Genomic DNA, 16,545 nt, shown 5'->3' with positions numbered 1-16,545 from the left:
GGAGACACAGAATCTGAAGCAGACTCTAGCCTCCGAGCTGTCAGCACAGAACCTGACGCGGGGCTCAAACTCACAAGCCAGGAGATCATGACCTGAGCGCAAGTCAGAAGCCCAACCCACTGAGCCACCCTGGCACCCCTTGGCCACGCATTTTAAAGCCTATTCTGTTTTTGTGTTCAAGCTATTCCCTTTGCTGATCTGCCTTCCCATTGTTTTTCAACTGGGAAACTCCCTACCCTCACAGGTCAGATGCTGCCTGTGAAGTTTTCAACCTTATTAGGTCTCTGGGTGTCATCCATGGTTGCCTCCTAGAAACTCTGTTCATGCAACTAGTAGAATTTGTCACACTGCAGATATTGTCTGTCTGCCTCCACCATGATGAGTGCCCCTCAATGGCAGACAGCATAAAAGTTAGGGGCAGTCTCTCCATCCAGAATGCCTGAAATCACAAGCTGCTTTTGTGTTATCGTGGACAGTAACTTAGCCTCTCTGTGCCTTAGCTATATTGCCTAGGCAGGTAACCTGTGTCTCAGTTTTCTCACCTGTAAAATTTCTCTTCATAGAGCTATCTTAACCTTCCTAAATGGATCATAAAGGATTAGAGCAGTTTCTGACACAGAACAAGTACTCAATGCTGAGAATATGAAATACTTAATATGTAATTATTTAAAACATACTAAAATACCAAAGATAACTCTCTAATCTGTCTCTATATTCCTCCTTATATCTAGTTCAGTGTCTGGCATGTACATGCTTGATAAATGGTTGATGACTTGGATCGGTTTTGGTGTCCATACTGACCTTCACTTTGGCCCCAAACTACTGACCTGGAACTAGTTACTGAAGAGATTCATAAAGGTCTGAGATTGGTACAGGTCGTAAGAGGGGTTACAGCGGCACCTGCGTGGTTCAGTTGGTTAAGTGTCCAACTCTTGATTTTGGCTCAAATCATGATCTCAAGGTTCAAGGGATTGAGCCCTGCGTCAGGCTCTGCACTGACAGCATGGAGCCTGCCTGGGATTCTGTCCCCCTCTCTCTCTGCCCCTCCCCCACTCACACACATGCTCTTTCTCTCTCAAAATAAATAAATAAAAGAAAATAAAAGAGGGGTTGAAGAGCCTGGACTTCTAACCTAAGTGATGACGATACTAAAATAGATACAAACGCAGCAAAGTTGCTGAATGTAGGGAGCATGTCATTTATTGACCCTGTGTTCCCCCACTCACTGGTCGCTACTCTTGACTCGTAGAACAACAGGTACAGAACTGCAAGGAATCATTCCCAGCTCCGTGATCACCAGATCCACCAGTTCCGGGGGGGTCACATCATAGACTAGATTCAACAACCGTAGGGACGGGTGGTTCTGCCAGTTAGCCAGGGCCACATGTTCTCCTCGCTCACACAGTAGATCGTCAGGGTCATCTGCAATGGGAGATGTATCCATTTATGTCTTTTTAAAGAACAAATCATAGTTTAACCCTCCCTCTCCCTCCCAAGTCTCAAATCTCTAGAATCTTCTCTCCTGCCCTCCTGGGCTCCTTACCTAGCTCATTAGAGACAAAGGCATCAGTCTGCACACGCTCACAGAACTTGTATGTTTCACAGCAGACCAGCACTGGCACATTATGGGCTCGTGCCACCAGGGCCAGCTGGGCTGTCCCTACCCGTGACATCACGGACCCATTGGCCAGGAGTGCATGAGCTCCCAATAGCACCTTAGAAACCTATTTGTTTTGAACAGTGGAGAGGGGGAGAAAATGCGGTAAGTGATTAATGCGGAAAAAGGTTCCCCACTCCTGCCCAGGACAGCAATATTGAGTCAGTAACAAAACTTAGTAATGTTTCTTCTTGGAAAACATCTGACCATTGAGGCATGCACCTCCCACAGGAAAACGAAACTCCAAAGTTACTTTTGTCCTGATTCTTCTTGGTGGCTGCTAGTTTAATATAATGTTCTTACAACAGCTATACTATTAACATGCTGTAGGTGTTTTTCCTATTAAATATAAACAGGGCTATAAAAACAGGGCTAGTATTTTTAAATAATTGTCACCCTAGGAAGATGGGATTATGTCTATACAACTACACCCTTTTACCTCCAACTTTGGAGTCCCTTTCATCTGCCCTCACCTCTGGGAGCACATAGGAGGCTGCAGGAATCAGCAGGTAGGAGGCAGGGACCCCAGCACGGACCAGAGAACGTAGTGTGTGCCTTCCCTCCAGCCGTGGCCGGCTGTCCACCACTACCACCCGAAACCGCCGGCCCCTAGCCCAAGCCTCCTGAAGAATTCGTGATACCAGAGATGAGCTAGAGTGAATGGAGAGGAGGATTCAGTTACAGATTTCACTAACAACCAACCACCTCATTTCTAAAGGGCAAAGGGGCACTCCCTTGTTCAGACTGTTTCACTCCCCAACTTTCTCAGTCATAGGGTCTGGACCATACCATCCATACACAAGGATCACATCTCCGGTATTGATCTTCTCATAAGCAAAGCGGGAAATTGCCTGAGCTGCAAGCACAATCTTCTCTTGCACATACCGGTCAATGGCTGCTTGAAGTTCTGACTTGGCCTAAATGGATTAAGATGTTTAGGGAAAAAGAAATGGACATATTTCTTCCTCTGATCATTGTGCTAGATGCTTGAATATCTGTATAATGATGGGTTCCAAGGGAGCCCAAGTCAGACAACCCAACCACTTCCTTAACCCTTGACCAGGGCAGAATGACAGCACTGTTCCTCCTGGGAGTCCTGAATGTCTTTCTCAGCTGGACCCTCAGGTGCATGCCTTGCTCATTCCTCATATTCATCACCTCCTCTTCCCGCTTAGAGCTGCTCACACCCGTGATCTCCTTGTTCAGGAACTTGATGGCGTTGTACATGCTTGCTGACAGGGGACGGCACTGAGTCAGGAAGCTACAAAGACAATACCTCACGTTTATGTGACTTTTTACACCTTACATTCACGTTTAAAAAGAAGACAGAAATAGGAATGCAAACTGGGGCAGCTACTCTAGAAAACAGTGTGGAGGTTCCTCAAAAAATTAAAAATAGAACTGCCCTACAACCCAGTAATTGCACTACTAGGTATTTATCCAAGGGATACAGGTATGCTGTTTGGAAGGGATACATGCTCCCCAATGTTTATAGCAGCACTATCCACAATAGCCAAAAAGCCCACATGTCCACTGGTAGGATGAATGGATAAAGACGATGTGTTACATAAATTCAATGGAGTATTACTGGGCAATCAAAAAGAATGAAATCTTGCCATTTCCAACTACGTAGATGGAACTAGAGAGTATTATCCTAAGCAAAATTAGTCAGAGAAAGACAAATATCATATCACTTCACTCATATGAGGACTTTTAACATACAAAACAGATGAACACAAGGAAAGCAAAAAATAATACAAAAACAGGAAGGGGAACAAAATTATCATAAGAGACACTTAGATACAGAGAACAAACAGAAGGTTGCTGGAGGGGTTGTGTGGGGAGGGGGAGTGGGCTAAATGGGTAAGGGGCTTAAGGAATCTACTCCTTGCACCATGTGCTAACTAACTTGGATGTAAATTATAAAAAAATAAATTACAGAAAGAAAAAAAGAAAAGAAAGAGAACAAGAGAAAATATAAAAGAAAAAAAAGCAATAAAAGAAAAAAAAGCAATAAAAGAAAAGGGCTTGTCAAGAGGCTTTTGGATGAAAAATAATAATATCAGGACACATGGCTCACTTATTACAATTGTATATGCTTAGGAGACTATGGGCACAGTGTCAGAAATAAGAATTGACCTAAAACATCTCAGATCTGCGATTACTATTTACGATATACAGCTTTGACAAAACACTCAGAACATTAGACTACTATAGTTCAGAGACCAAAGTGTCACTTTACGTAGTATGTTTTTTCTTCTGTATGTTAACAGAGGTCTTATGTCAAAATCCCACAACTTATTTGGTTTATAACATTCCCTTTGCAATTTACTTTACAAAATAAAGGTTGGACAGAAAAATGAAACGAGGTAAAAGAGCAAGAGAAAAGGTACAAGAAGAGGACTTGATGACATGGGAGTGAGCTTATAGTGGTCCTTCTTACCTGAAGTAGGGCTTTAGCTTATTCACTAGGTCCCTTGAGAGTTCTTCACTGGGAGGTGTTGTATAATCCTGAATCACCTACAGGGTACACAGGGTGATCAGCAAAACGTCCCCTAATAAAGGTCTCTGAAGGAGGGGCAGGAGGGGAGGGCAAGCTTCACTGGGGAAAGTGTTCTGAGGATGCAGTCATCCCCTCTGTCCCCCAGAGATTACTTTGGGTGACAGAAGCGAACACAGTGTTGGGGAAGGTGGGATTGGGTCCTAGAGGGGACAGGACAACATACCTGCTGCAAGGCACGAAGCAGGGCAATACACCGGGCATTGGAGCCACTGACCAGGCCCTGGGAGTACTGCAGGCCGAGTCGCACCATGGCTGGGTGGATCACAGAGGATGGGATGCTGATGGGATGGCGGTGTCACACACTTTGCAAGGGAGCCTGAGCACCTACTGCCCACCTGCCCCTGATAAAAAGGAACTTCCTTCACTAGCACAGACATCCCCATTTCCTCGAGAATTTTGCCTTGTGTGCACGCTTCCTCCCACAGACCCCCATCTCAAAGTTTCAGTCACTTTCAATCCTAAGTTACCAAAATTCCTAGAACTTAAAAGTTGTGACAATTTCACAGGATCTTACCTCATATACTGAGTCAAAGAATTCTGTCTGCTATACTGGGGTAGGTGAGAGAAGAGACTGACTTTGGATCCATAATCATTTCGTGTAGGAACCTTGACAAAATAGGAGAACAGGACAGTGGAAAAAAGTAAACAGTGAGGCTACCTTGACCCAAATATCCATTCTTCCCCAGGGTCTCACTTCCACCTGAGGACCTTTTCCCCCTCTTTCCCATCTTCCTTAGGCAATTCCTGGCCACACACCGAGACCACTTCCTACCTGTTGTTGCTCTGGTTTTTTAGCAAGCCTTCTCAGAAGTGTGAGGTCATCAACCTGAGTGTGCTCAAGGAGACGCTTCACTCCTGAAAGATAATGATTATGTCTTCAAGATGCTGTACGTGGTAACGAGAAATCTGCTTTTAAGGTATGAGGCACATCAAGAAAAACTGGACAGGGGGAGGGGAAAAATGGGACAAAAGGATAGATGAAATAGAGACAGGATGAGGTTGAGAGGAAATTTTTGAGCTCTTGGCCCCAAGGCAAAGAATGGGAGAGGAGAGCTGTCTTACCACGGGGAAGCCTGAGCTAACATAAGAATTCACATCAACAAAGGTCTTGAAATGAAGGGAAGGTACCTGGGAGGGTTTCTCCAGCTGTACTGGGGCAGGCCCTGGGAGGTGGCCCTCCTTGTTCGCCTTTCCTTGCCTGTTTCAGGGCCCGATCCGCCTCCTGCTTAGCCCGCCGTTCAGCACGAAGTTCAGCTTTACTTCGACCAGTTAGAACCTTCCCCCCAGCAGTGGCCTGCTGACTGCCAGGTCCTGCGGGTTCTTTGGTCGGGCCTACTAAAGATAGAATGAAGAGGTGCCCAAGCCCCCAGGCAAGTAGTATCTATCTATGTCGCACCCAGTCAAAGCTCCTGTTTATCTAAACTTTTTCGCTCTTCACTTGCTCAAACCAACTTTGTCTTATCTCCCCCTCTTGTCTCCCACACATCCCTCTACCAGTTCCACACCCCAGCCCTTTAAACAAGCTTCGGCACCTTGACACTGGGCTGCAGGTACAGCAGAGCCAGTTTCTGGTTCTGCCCCCTTTTCCTCCTTCCGTTTCTTCTTCTGCTGTTTCTTTTCCTTCCGAAGCTGCAACTTCTCTTCTTGGGTCATCTCCCTTCCTCCTGCCTGAGACACAGACATAGAATATTGCTCTTCCCCAACAATTCCAAAGATGAAAAAACACTACTGGAGTCTTCCAAGATTCCCATAAAGTAAAGCCCCTAATCCTAACTCTAACCAGCTAGCTGTTACAAGCTTTCATCCCATAGGGATCGAAGCTTCCCCTTCAGGATCACAGTCTCATACTGTTAGGGGTCGAAGAATTCTGTAAAATCTGGCTTTCCCGAGAAATAGAGTGAAACGCGGACGGAAGCTGGGTTAGAATGAAGCTGACACAGCCTGCTGCGTAGCGCTTGACAGGGGTTTTGGAAGGGCACTCTCACTTACCCCAGGTCGAGTAGAAAGCTCCGCCTTCATCCTAGACCCCGAGTCTGCATCAGAAAACAGGTCACAAAGTGAGCCAGAGAGGGTCCGGGAGGGTTTGGGGGGACCCGTACTCGGCGCGGCTGGCTGCTGGGTCGGCATGAGCAAGGCTCCGCCGCCAGGCGGGAGGCTAGCCAGGGATCCGCGTGGGGACGCAGTGCGCGGCAGGATCAAAAGGAAGGCGGGGGAGGCGGCCGGGAGGGGCCCCTACCCTTCTCGCCAGAGCCAGCCGGTGCGCGGCGCGGGAATGCGCCCCAGGCAGCGCGCACCAGGGCCCGGAGAGACGCCGGAACGGAACGACAGGACCCAGAGGGACTCAGGGCTCAGTCGCGGGCGTCCAGCGCCCGGAGGCTCGCGTACCTGTTAGTGCGCCCCCGCCCTTCACTCACCCTCGCGAACAGCCACAGCCACGGCAGCCATCACCCTCCGTTCTAGGCTCCGCCCGCCGCGGTCCCTAGGCCTAGAGCGCCACCTGGGCCGACACCCGCGGCGCGCAGCTCCCAGCGGACTACAATCTCCAACGTGCACTGGAGCTCCGCCCCGGGCTACGGGCACCGATGAGGGCCCTCTCACCTCGGGGCGCCCAGTCCTGGCAGTCGGCTCTTGCTCTTTAGACTACAGTTCCCAGCATGCCGGGGGTGCCGCGCCCTAGAGCGGACGTCCCACCACCCTTCCACCTCCGATCCCAGCCCCCCCCCCCAAAATGGCGAGTGAGACAGCGGGGACGCGCTGAGCGGCGGAGGCGAGCGTGTAAAGCCGCTGCAGCCCTGTCAGTCCGGAGCCCGGCTGGGCCCTGCCGCAGGGAACATGCACTTTTCCATTCCTGAAACCGAGTCCCGCAGCGGGGACAGCGGCGGCTCCGCCTACGTGGTGAGGAGCGGCCGGAGCCGGGCCGGGCAGGGGCGGGGATAACGGGCCGGAGCCCTCTCCGAGCGGCCTCTGAGGCCTGGCCGCCACCCTTGGGGCCTGTTCCCAGGCAGCCGACTCCTGACGGCCTCGCTGGGAGCTTATATCCCGTCTCAGATTCGTCCAAAGGTCGCCCCAGCTCCTTCAGGTCTTTTGTTCGCCTGCGTCGCCTCCCCCCTGGCTGGGCCGCGACTGCTCTGGTGGGCGTCACTGGCCTCTTGGGGAGGGAGACTGCGGCACCAGCGCCCCAGTTGCCCTCGGGCTGGTCCTTCTGCTTTGGGACCTGGCACTGGGGAGAACAGACGAATAAGCCCTCGGAAGATCTCGGTGCGTTACTCAGGCGGAGTTATGCCAGGCAACTTCTGGCCAGGGTTTTCAAGGGGGTCGCCCAGACTGCGACCCTAAAATGCTTGCCTGCTTTTGTGTCCTCAGGCCTATAATATCCACGTGAATGGAGTCCTTCATTGCCGGGTGCGCTACAGCCAGCTCCTGGGGCTGCACGAGCAGGTGGGACCAGCACCCCTGCCTTGAGGCAGCTTTCAAGCCCTTTCCTACAATTGGGCATCAGTGTCTCCGTTTTTCCCCCCTCGTCGCTTCCTCTAGGCCGTGTAGTTCCCCTTTAACTACTGCCACTGGGGAGGATCTGGTGTTTCATCTTATCGATTGACATTTCCGGGGAACTCCCTAAGAAGCTTACTGTCTGTTACTCTAACTGCTCCTCCTTATACTCACATCCGCCTTTTTGCTTCCTTGTGCCCCGTCTTACTTCAGCCTTTGCCTGTGCATGGAAAAACCGACCTCCCCCCTCTGCTGCTGAAGCACATTCCTTCCGTCATCTGAGCTGCAACTTGAAATTCTCTTCCCTGCTCATACAAACCATTCACCAATACCTTCTGTGCTCTTTAAAAACTTTCAGTGGGCCTAGCTGTTCAGTTATCCTTATGTATCTGTGACGCAATGTTTCTATGTTCTCCTCACCAGATTGCAAGCTCTTTTCAACTCAGTACAGAGTCCTGATTCCACTGATAACTAACTGTGCAACCCTGACTAAGTTACCTAATTTCTTTGGGCCTTAGTTTCTAAGATTGAAAAATGGAGTTGTTGCTCTGCAAAGTCCCTTTAAGTTCTAAGACATTTTGTGTACATATTTGGCTATATTTAACCAGGCACATAAATTTTCCTTGTAAAGCCCTTTGCTTCTTGTGAGGGTTCAATGAACAGTCTTGCTAAATAATTAGGGGGCTCCCCAGGCCCCAGACCTATACAAACCGCACCCACACTGTGAAGGGGCTGACTTGTACATAGCAAGATAGGACACAACTTATATGTAGAACAGAGGAACACAGCTCTGTTGGTATGGTACCTTCACCACAGGAATTATTTCTTGGATGACCAGGCTAAATGGGGGAGCAGGGACTAAGGGAAGGGAAGGGAGACCAAGAGAACATTGTGAGTGTGGATTACCTCTTTTCATTTGCTGTGTTTATGTGAAGGGTTGTATCTCTTTCTCCAAATAGCTTCGGAAAGAGTATGGGGCCAATGTTCTTCCTGCATTTCCCCCAAAGAAGCTTTTCTCTCTGACACCTGCTGAGGTAGAACAGAGGAGAGAGCAGTTAGAGAAGTACATGCAAGCCGGTGAGTGGTTGGAGGGAACTTTAAGCTAACAGTTGAGAACTATGGGAAGAGACCCAAAACAGCTGGTTCTGTAGACTGTCCTGAATTACTTTCTGGATCTGGGGAGCCTTTTGTTTCATCTGTTACTTAATTAAGAAAAGTAAATAGCATACAAGGATGTTGTAGGTATTAACAAAGCAATTTGGTCAATATACTAATACAGTTTGGAAATACTAACATAATGTTAAATAGTCTTAAAGCAGTTCAGATTGGTGGGGAGAGCTTAATTTGTATCTGACGCGCTTTAGATTAACATCATTGTTATTTCCCTAGTTCTATAGACTGGACTCAACTAGATGGCAGCCAAGGGTGGGGCAGGTGAAGAATTTATGCAAACAGTGAGTGAGGTGAGGCCAGCTGGGGGATGTGACAGGCCATCACCAGCCCAGGAAATGGGGTAGGGGGGAAACCTACCAAAAAAAGAACTGGGGGGAGTCAAGAGGGAGCCCAAAGTTACTGCAACATCGTCTTCTTGTCCCCACAGTTCGGCAAGACCCGCTGCTTGGGAGCAGTGAGACCTTCAATAGCTTTCTGCGTCGGGCACAACAGGTGAGGCTCTGGGTGCCACCAAGATTTAAGGGAAGGACTTTTCTGTAGGGCCATGTCATTTTAAGGCAGTGGCTACAAGAGTCATCCAGGCACCTTTTTTTATGAGGTAGGGCTTCTACTGTACTAATGAAATCAAGGAAACTCAGCCTGTAATTAAGCAACTGAGAATAAAGATGGTAGAAGGATCTAGAAATAGAGAGTTTAGGATGGGTCAGAGCTAGACACTGGGCAGGTATTAACAAGGCAGTGCCTCCATTCTCATGTATATTCATGACCAGGAGACACAGCAGGTCCCCACAGAGGAAGTTTCCTTGGAAGTGCTGCTCAGCAACGGGCAGAAAGTTCTCGTCAATGTGCTAACTTCAGATCAGACTGAAGATGTCCTAGAGGTGAGGCACTTGTGCTGCCCCTCCTCCCTGGCACCTCAGGGTCCCAGGTTTCGGGGTGATTGGAACCAGCCAGTATGATGAGCTGTACTTCCTTCCCTCTCCCAAGGCTGTGGCTGCAAAGCTGGATCTTCCAGATGACTTGATCGGATACTTCAGTCTCTTTCTAGTTCGAGAGAAAGAGGATGGAACCTTTTCTTGTGAGTTTCTGTGGAGTTGACTGCTTCCCTGTGCATCTAGTAGTGAATTTGCCCCCCTAATTCCTCCCAGAATGTAACATTTCCTTACGGTTTCTCTCTTGGCTTTTCTCCCCTTGAGTCTCATGGCATTTTCCTTTTTTTTTTTTTTAAACCCACAGTCGTACGGAAGTTGCAAGAGTTTGAGCTGCCTTATGTATCTGTCACCAGTCTTCGGAGTCAAGAGTATAAGATTGTGCTAAGGAAGAGGTCAGGGCTGGGTTTGGAGGAGGGGGAAGGGTGCTGGATTAGATTAGATTACTGGGCCATGTACTGAGATAGAATAACCTGGACAAGGGAGTAGCGGGTGTTTTCTACCAGGCCTTCCTAGCTTCCTCCCATTGTATCACCATTTGCCCACAAATTCCAGATTGCTCCTGTTTTCTATTCTACCTCTCTTGCCTTACCCCAGCTTAGCCCCATTATCCCCTCTCCACCCCTTGGCCTCACAGTTACTGGGACTCTGCCTATGACGACGATGTCATGGAGAACCGGGTTGGCCTGAACCTGCTTTATGCTCAGGTGAGCTTGGAGCTGCCTCAGAACCCTTCCCCCGAAATGAATACTGGTGTCTCACTCTGCCAAGAAAACTCCGTGTCTTTACTCCCAGTTCACAGGGAAGTTCCTAGAATACTATCAGGGCACCTGGCACAATCTAGTCTCCTTATTTTGTAAGCTGATATAGTCAAGGACTCACTGCAAAGAGGTCACTGCTAAGGGTCAGGATGGACAGAAGTAATTGGACACTTTCCTTGGACCTCTGATTGGGAGCCCCGAACCCCCCCACCCCTTGTCTCTACTATAGACGGTATCAGACATTGAGCGTGGGTGGATCCTGGTCACCAAGGAGCAGCACCGGCAGCTCAAATCTCTGCAAGAGAAGGTCTCCAAGAAGGAGGTAAGCCTGCTTCCCTGTTTTATTTCAAGGGGGGTTGTTTTCTGACTCACCCCACTTCCCTTCCTGATGTGCCCCCTGTGGCGACTGGGTTTCAGTTCCTGCGGCTGGCTCAGACACTGCGGCACTATGGCTACTTGCGCTTCGATGCCTGTGTGGCTGACTTCCCAGAGAAGGACTGTCCCGTGGTAGTGAGTGCAGGCAACAGTGAGCTTAGCCTCCAGCTCCGCCTGCCTGGCCAACAACTTCGAGAAGGCTCCTTCCGGGTCACCCGCATGCGGTGCTGGCGGGTCACCTCCTCTGTGAGTTGGGGTAGGCCTTTGAGATGGTGCTCTGGCAAGCCTTGAGCTTCAGGAATGGGTGGGTCAAGGACGGAGGCAGACTGGTCAGAATGATCTCAGCCTAACTCCCCTTTCTCTCCCAGGTGCCACTGCCCAGTGGAGGCACAAGCAGCCCAGGCCGGGGCCGGGGTGAGGTGCGCCTGGAACTGGCTTTTGAATACCTCATGAGCAAGGACCGGCTACAGTGGGTCACCATCACCAGCCCCCAGGTGTGAGCCCACCCTCATGCCTCCTCTGGAGCCCATTGCACCGCTCTCTTAAATACCCAAGTCTAGGGCTTCCAGGACTCCATGTGAGTGGGAGCCCTTGTCTTATGGGTGCTGGGCTCAGGATGACCACTCTAGTCAGGCTGAGCTCTCTTCTTGCCCTCAGGCTATCATGATGAGTATCTGCTTGCAGTCTATGGTAGATGAACTGATGGTGAAGAAATCTGGTGGCAGCATCAGGAAGGTAAGCGAGAGGTGTGGACCAAGCAGCTGAGTGGTTGTGCTCTCCCTGCCTTTTGTCCTAGGTGGGAGGGAGGGGAAGTGATGGGGATTCCGAAGGGATTCTGCCCTTATCAGCGTCTCCATCCCCAGATGCTGCGTCGGCGAGTAGGGGGCACCCTGAGACGCTCAGACAGCCAGCAAGCAGTGAAGTCCCCACCCCTGCTTGTAAGTATCACTTTCTGATCAGTACCCCACCTCCTAGCCTTGCCATACCTCCCCAGTGAGCTCTCTGACACCTCTGCCTCCTCTTCCCCAGGAGTCACCCGATGCCAGCCGGGAGTCCATGGTCAAACTCTCAGTGAGTTTCCCATGAGGGTTGGTGAGGTTGGTGTTGGTAGGGGAACCTCAGGGAGGCTTGAGCCCTCTGACGCCAACCCTGCCTTTGTTACAGAGCAAGCTGAGTGCTGTGAGCTTGCGGGGGATTGGCAGTCCCAGCACAGATGCCAGTGCCAGTGATGTCCACGGCAATTTTGCCTTCGAGGGCATTGGAGATGAGGATCTGTGATCTCCAGTGCTCAGATGTCTGCCCTCTGCCCCGGAGGAATGTTCAGAAACTTGCCCTGTGCCTGTATCCCCCAAGCCAGGGGGTCTCTTCCTTCCTTCCCTTCTCTCGGCCAGGGGCTTCCTAACCCACCTTCCTTTCCACTCCCCGGGCTGGCTGCACAAAGGATTGTTCTCTCTTTTCAAAGCCGGCCCTTAATGCCAAATTAGCATTTAGTATTTTGCACAAAGTCCAAGGGACCATGGCTACCTGCCTTGGGGAAGAACTACATCTTCCCCTGGGGCTGCTTCTGGCTTCTCGGGGCCATGGGCCAAGGGGATGGGCAGAGGTCTGTGTATCATCTGGCCCAGCTCCCCATCATTAAACTCAGCCTGATTGCTGCCTAACTCTGTTTCCCTTCACTGCCCCTGCTCCCCCATCACAGCACAGACTGCTGTGCTAAGGGTGAGGCGGAGCTGTGCTTGCCACTGCCAACTCAGCATAGACATGGCTTTGTTAGTGTTTCCTTTATTATAAAGCACTGAAATAAGTTAAATAAACAGGTGGGAGGCTGGGCAGTCCCCCAGCCAGTTCCTCTACTGCCCCTGGGAGCAGTGGAGGTGAATACAGGGCCCTTCTCACTGAGCTCATGAAGTGCATCAGTCAAGGCAAGGCCCCCTGGTCCATATGGGCCCCCCGCCCACAGGGTTTGGGCTGGTCCATATAGCGCCTAGGTTAGTCTGTGGAGCCCCTGGCCAGCGGGGGAGGAAGTAGAAGGTGGCTTCTGGTCCATCTGTATAAAACGTACAGGACAGTCAGGGCTAATCCGTAGGGCCCTGAGGGAGAAGGACCTGGTTCAGGGTGAGTCTGTATGGAGAGCCCGGCTACCAGCGGCACTCAAAGCTGTCGGACCCCGAGGGCTCAACACAGAGGAGGGGCTGTGCGGTGGGGCCCAGCCCTCAGAGGCAGAGAGGCCAGGCCCTCCTGCCCCACCATGGCCATGCACCTTCTGGTGGCGTTTGTAGTTGTCCCAGTGGCCTGTGGTGTAGGCGCAGGTGGCACAGCGGAAGGGCTTCTCGCCTGTGTGCCGCAGCATGTGGCGTTTGAGGTTCATGCTCTGATTGCAGCTGTAGTTGCAAAGGCTACACCGAAAAGGTTTGTCCCCAGAGTGGATGCGACCGTGACGCTTGAGGTTGGCCAGGTTGCCACAGGCATAAGGGCAGAGGGGGCACTTGTAGGGCTTCTCTCCCGTGTGGACGCGCTGGTGCCGTTTCAGATTATCCAGATGAGCAGAGGCATAGGGACAGCGGGCACAGCGAAAGGGCTTCTCGCCACTGTGCGTCTTCATATGCCGGGCCAGGTGGTTGGGATAATGAGTGGCAAAGGGGCAGAGGCTACAGGCAAAGCCTTTGTCACTGGGGCCCTGGGGCCCCCCACTGGCACCCCCTCCAGCCTCTCCTCGCATGCAGCGCCCACACATGGCAGCTCCCAGCCGACCACCCTCCCCCTCCTCCAGCTCTCGTCCACAGTTCCGGCAGGTCCAAGGGAACAGCAGCTCTGGCAGTGGTTCTGATCCAGTCCCACAAAGACCCTCTCCTTCACCCCGCAGCTGCCCACAGTCTGGCAGGAAACTGGCACCACCTGGTGGCACATGGAGGCTCAAATCTGGAAGCAGCAGAGCATCTGTAGGGACAATGAGGCCTGGTGTATGAATCCCACCAAGTATCCCTAAAGCCACCCACCCATGTCCCAGGTTCTTTTGGTCTCTGGCTTTTTACCTTCAGGTCGCCGGGGCACTGCCCCCTCCTGCTCTGTGGGACTGGGAGGCCGGGTTGGACGTGGAGCACAGCAGCGGAAGCCACAGGTCGGGCAGGGAGGAGTGGGGGGCCCCGCGTGGGTGCGCTGATGCCGCCTCAGGTTGCCCAGGCTGCTGCAGGCAAAGGGGCAGTGGGGACAGCGGTAGGGCTTCTCGCCAGTGTGGGTGCGGGTATGTCGCGTCAGGTTGACGAGCTGGGCTGAGGCGTAGGGGCAGCGGCCACAGCGGAACGGCTTCTCCCCGCTGTGTGTCTGCATGTGCCGCTTCAGGTGGCTCGAGTAGTGGGACACGAAGGCGCAGAGGCGGCATGAGTATAATAGCCGTGGGGGCAGCGGGGGCCCCCCACCCGGCCCTCCTGCCCCACAACACGGCCCCTCACCTGTCGGCCCCCCACACAGCTGGCAGGCTGGGCCTGGCCTCTCACCCCTGGCCTCCCCTGGACCCCTGGCTGGCTCCTCAACTTCACTCTCAGCACTTAGTGGCCGGCCGCCCCCAGACTCGTCATCGCTCAGCCCATAGGGAAGCCCAGGCCTGGCCCCCAGAGAGTCTCCTGGTAAGACAAACGTGAGAAGAAACATCAACATGGAGTACAATCAGGCTCCAAACTTGCTTTCTCACTGGTGTCTCCCCACTTGTTTGGCCCCACTCCTCACTTCAGTGATCCTGAAAATTCAATGTGCATGATCTGCTTCTGAGCCTGGACTAACCTAGTGATGACAGCTGTACCTAATTCCACTGCATGGAAAAGGATCAAAGGCTCACAGTGGACCACAGACTGAAAAGAAGAATGTAATTAGGTGATTCTTGGGATAAAAAAAAAAGTAAAAGTACACAAGGCAGAGGCCTGACATCTTATTCTAAGCTCTGTTTTAGTAAGGTCCGTTTTAGTACACAGCTGATTATAAAATAAAAACTCAAGAGTGAAGCAAAATCTGGAGAGAAGTGAAAACAAAGTAATGTCCCTAAAGGATGAATTATTTTTTACATGGATTCCCCTCAATGACGTTCAGAAACATCCTTAGTATAGGTAGCATTAAGTGGGTAAGTGGTGCAGCAAATTAGGGTGGAGTGATGTTAACATCACAGGGGAAAGAAATGTGCAAGAATACTTGAGGATAGAGACCAAAACCTCAATACAAAAGGTTTATGCTGCAGGTGAAAGGAGTTAGATTAGACATAACTTAATTTGAAATAAGTTGTTTTGCTGAACCTTTTCAAGTGAACTTCACATAAGGAATGTGCTAAGCAGAAGGACAAGGTTATTAAAAGGGCATTAACTTTAACCAGTTGCTCTGTCATCCACTGTGCTATTCATGCCGCCTTTGGACCAGGCCGCAAAACTTCACCTCAACAAAGTGATGGAGCTCATCGAACAACTGGGCAAATGAAATCCAGCTCAAATCTAAACTAAATCATCCCTGGGTTGTGGCACTGTTTCGAGTTTAGCTCACTGGCACTAAATCCTAACCTGGATCCTGAAGGGCCGAGGTTCCAGCGGTCACTAATCTTTAATCAAGTCCCTCAAACCCACCTTCAGAGTCTCTCTCGAAGCCCATGAGCTGGTCGCTGTTGCCGTCACCTTCCTCCTCTTCCTCTTCCTCTTCCTCCTCAAACTCCAGATCTTGGCCTAGTAGCAAGTCACTCTCCAATACCAGGGCCCCGGGTCCTTCGTCGAGGGAGTCTTCGGTATCCACTGAAGAGGGGAGGGGGCTTGTAGATTCTCCCTCAGGAACCGTGCCCATCATCCGCACCCCGGGAGCTAGCCCTGGCAGCCCGTACTTCCCGTACTCTCAGACCCTCTCGGGTTCTCTTAGTAGAAGCTAGGAGTCCAGATCGCCCACCCCATCCCTCAGGAGTCCCCCTCTACCCCGACCTGAACCCACTCCACTGACCCCACCCCCGTTCCTCCCCCCCTTGCGGCCCCTGACCCCTGACCTTTGACCCCCTCGCATTTCACGGGCTGCGGGTGGCTCTGCTTCCTTCGGGGCATCGTGACCGGCTCCAGCCCGACGCGCCTCCGGCCTGCGGCCGCCCGGCCCCGCCCCTCCCAGTCCGGCCCGCCCGCCCTTCCTTTCAGGGCCCGCGGGCCGCCCCCATGTAGCGGCGCGGGCCCCGGGCAGCCCCCGGCCCTGGCCCCGGCGCCCAGCTCAGGCCGCTCCCGCCGCCGCCGCCGCGTCCATTCATGGAGCCCCCTACCCCCCCCCCCCCACGGAGACCAGCTGGTACCTCCGTCCTCGCTTCCGCTTCCGCTGCCGCAGAGTCACACGGGACGCGTAGTCCGTGGAAAGCAGAAGCGGCGAAAACGTCCACAGCGTGACCAGGAAGTGATTGTGACGAAAGAAAGCGGCCGAGCCAATCACAGATCAGATAGAAAGCAGGCCGGTGAGGAGGGCAGGAGAAGCCTCGGCCTTGCTTTCAGTCTTAGTTGCCGCCTGGCTTATCCTAACCACCCCCTGCAGTAGCTAGTAAACTATTCCTGACACCAGGAGGGGGTGAGGATGAGCCATGACGCTACGCCAGCCTGCTAG

General features: G+C 51.9%; 3 protein-coding genes across 9 annotated transcripts; 1 reads left to right on the top strand and 2 right to left on the bottom strand.

The window, feature by feature from the left end:
* Window positions 1-1,174: 1,174 nt before the first annotated feature.
* EIF2B4 (eukaryotic translation initiation factor 2B subunit delta) lies at window positions 1,175-6,753 on the bottom strand. Of its 6 annotated transcripts, none has more exons than XM_027033434.2 (13): window positions 6,635-6,753; window positions 6,210-6,253; window positions 5,753-5,888; window positions 5,349-5,555; window positions 4,993-5,075; window positions 4,735-4,826; window positions 4,384-4,498; window positions 4,101-4,177; window positions 2,816-2,918; window positions 2,447-2,574; window positions 2,131-2,308; window positions 1,544-1,724; window positions 1,175-1,422 (listed from the first exon to the last, which is right to left on the bottom strand). In XM_027033434.2, exons 1-13 carry the CDS (start codon window positions 6,663-6,665, stop codon window positions 1,223-1,225), a joined length of 1,575 nt encoding a protein of 524 aa, XP_026889235.1. In that variant the 5' UTR covers window positions 6,666-6,753; the 3' UTR covers window positions 1,175-1,222. The 6 variants fall into 6 exon arrangements, with proteins under 6 accessions (XP_026889235.1, XP_026889236.1, XP_014919641.1 ...); XM_027033435.2 differs by having other exon boundaries at window positions 5,349-5,552; XM_015064155.3 differs by lacking the exon at window positions 6,635-6,753 and having other exon boundaries at window positions 6,210-6,609.
* Window positions 6,754-6,917: 164 nt separating this feature from the next.
* SNX17 (sorting nexin 17) lies at window positions 6,918-12,608 on the top strand. Its single transcript, XM_027033440.2, has 15 exons — window positions 6,918-7,115; window positions 7,584-7,658; window positions 8,669-8,786; window positions 9,310-9,374; window positions 9,653-9,763; window positions 9,870-9,960; window positions 10,119-10,206; window positions 10,449-10,518; window positions 10,802-10,894; window positions 10,990-11,193; window positions 11,316-11,441; window positions 11,605-11,682; window positions 11,811-11,885; window positions 11,977-12,018; window positions 12,112-12,608. The coding sequence occupies exons 1-15, from the start codon at window positions 7,053-7,055 to the stop codon at window positions 12,223-12,225; spliced, it is 1,413 nt and encodes a 470-aa protein (XP_026889241.1). The 5' UTR covers window positions 6,918-7,052; the 3' UTR covers window positions 12,226-12,608.
* A 105-nt stretch (window positions 12,609-12,713) lies between these two features.
* ZNF513 (zinc finger protein 513) lies at window positions 12,714-16,189 on the bottom strand. 2 transcript variants are annotated; one of them, XM_053201085.1, is made up of 4 exons: window positions 15,953-16,189; window positions 15,549-15,710; window positions 13,980-14,567; window positions 12,714-13,902 (listed from the first exon to the last, which is right to left on the bottom strand). In XM_053201085.1, exons 1-4 carry the CDS (start codon window positions 16,005-16,007, stop codon window positions 13,058-13,060), a joined length of 1,650 nt encoding a protein of 549 aa, XP_053057060.1. In that variant the 5' UTR covers window positions 16,008-16,189; the 3' UTR covers window positions 12,714-13,057. The 2 variants fall into 2 exon arrangements, with proteins under 2 accessions (XP_053057060.1, XP_014919645.2); XM_015064159.3 differs by having other exon boundaries at window positions 12,714-13,884; window positions 15,953-16,185.
* Window positions 16,190-16,545: the final 356 nt, after the last annotated feature.

The sequence above is a fragment of the Acinonyx jubatus genome, chromosome A3 (assembly GCF_027475565.1).
Source record: "Acinonyx jubatus isolate Ajub_Pintada_27869175 chromosome A3, VMU_Ajub_asm_v1.0, whole genome shotgun sequence".
NCBI lineage: Eukaryota > Metazoa > Chordata > Mammalia > Carnivora > Felidae > Acinonyx > Acinonyx jubatus.
This window is presented reverse-complemented; position numbering and strand designations above follow the sequence as displayed.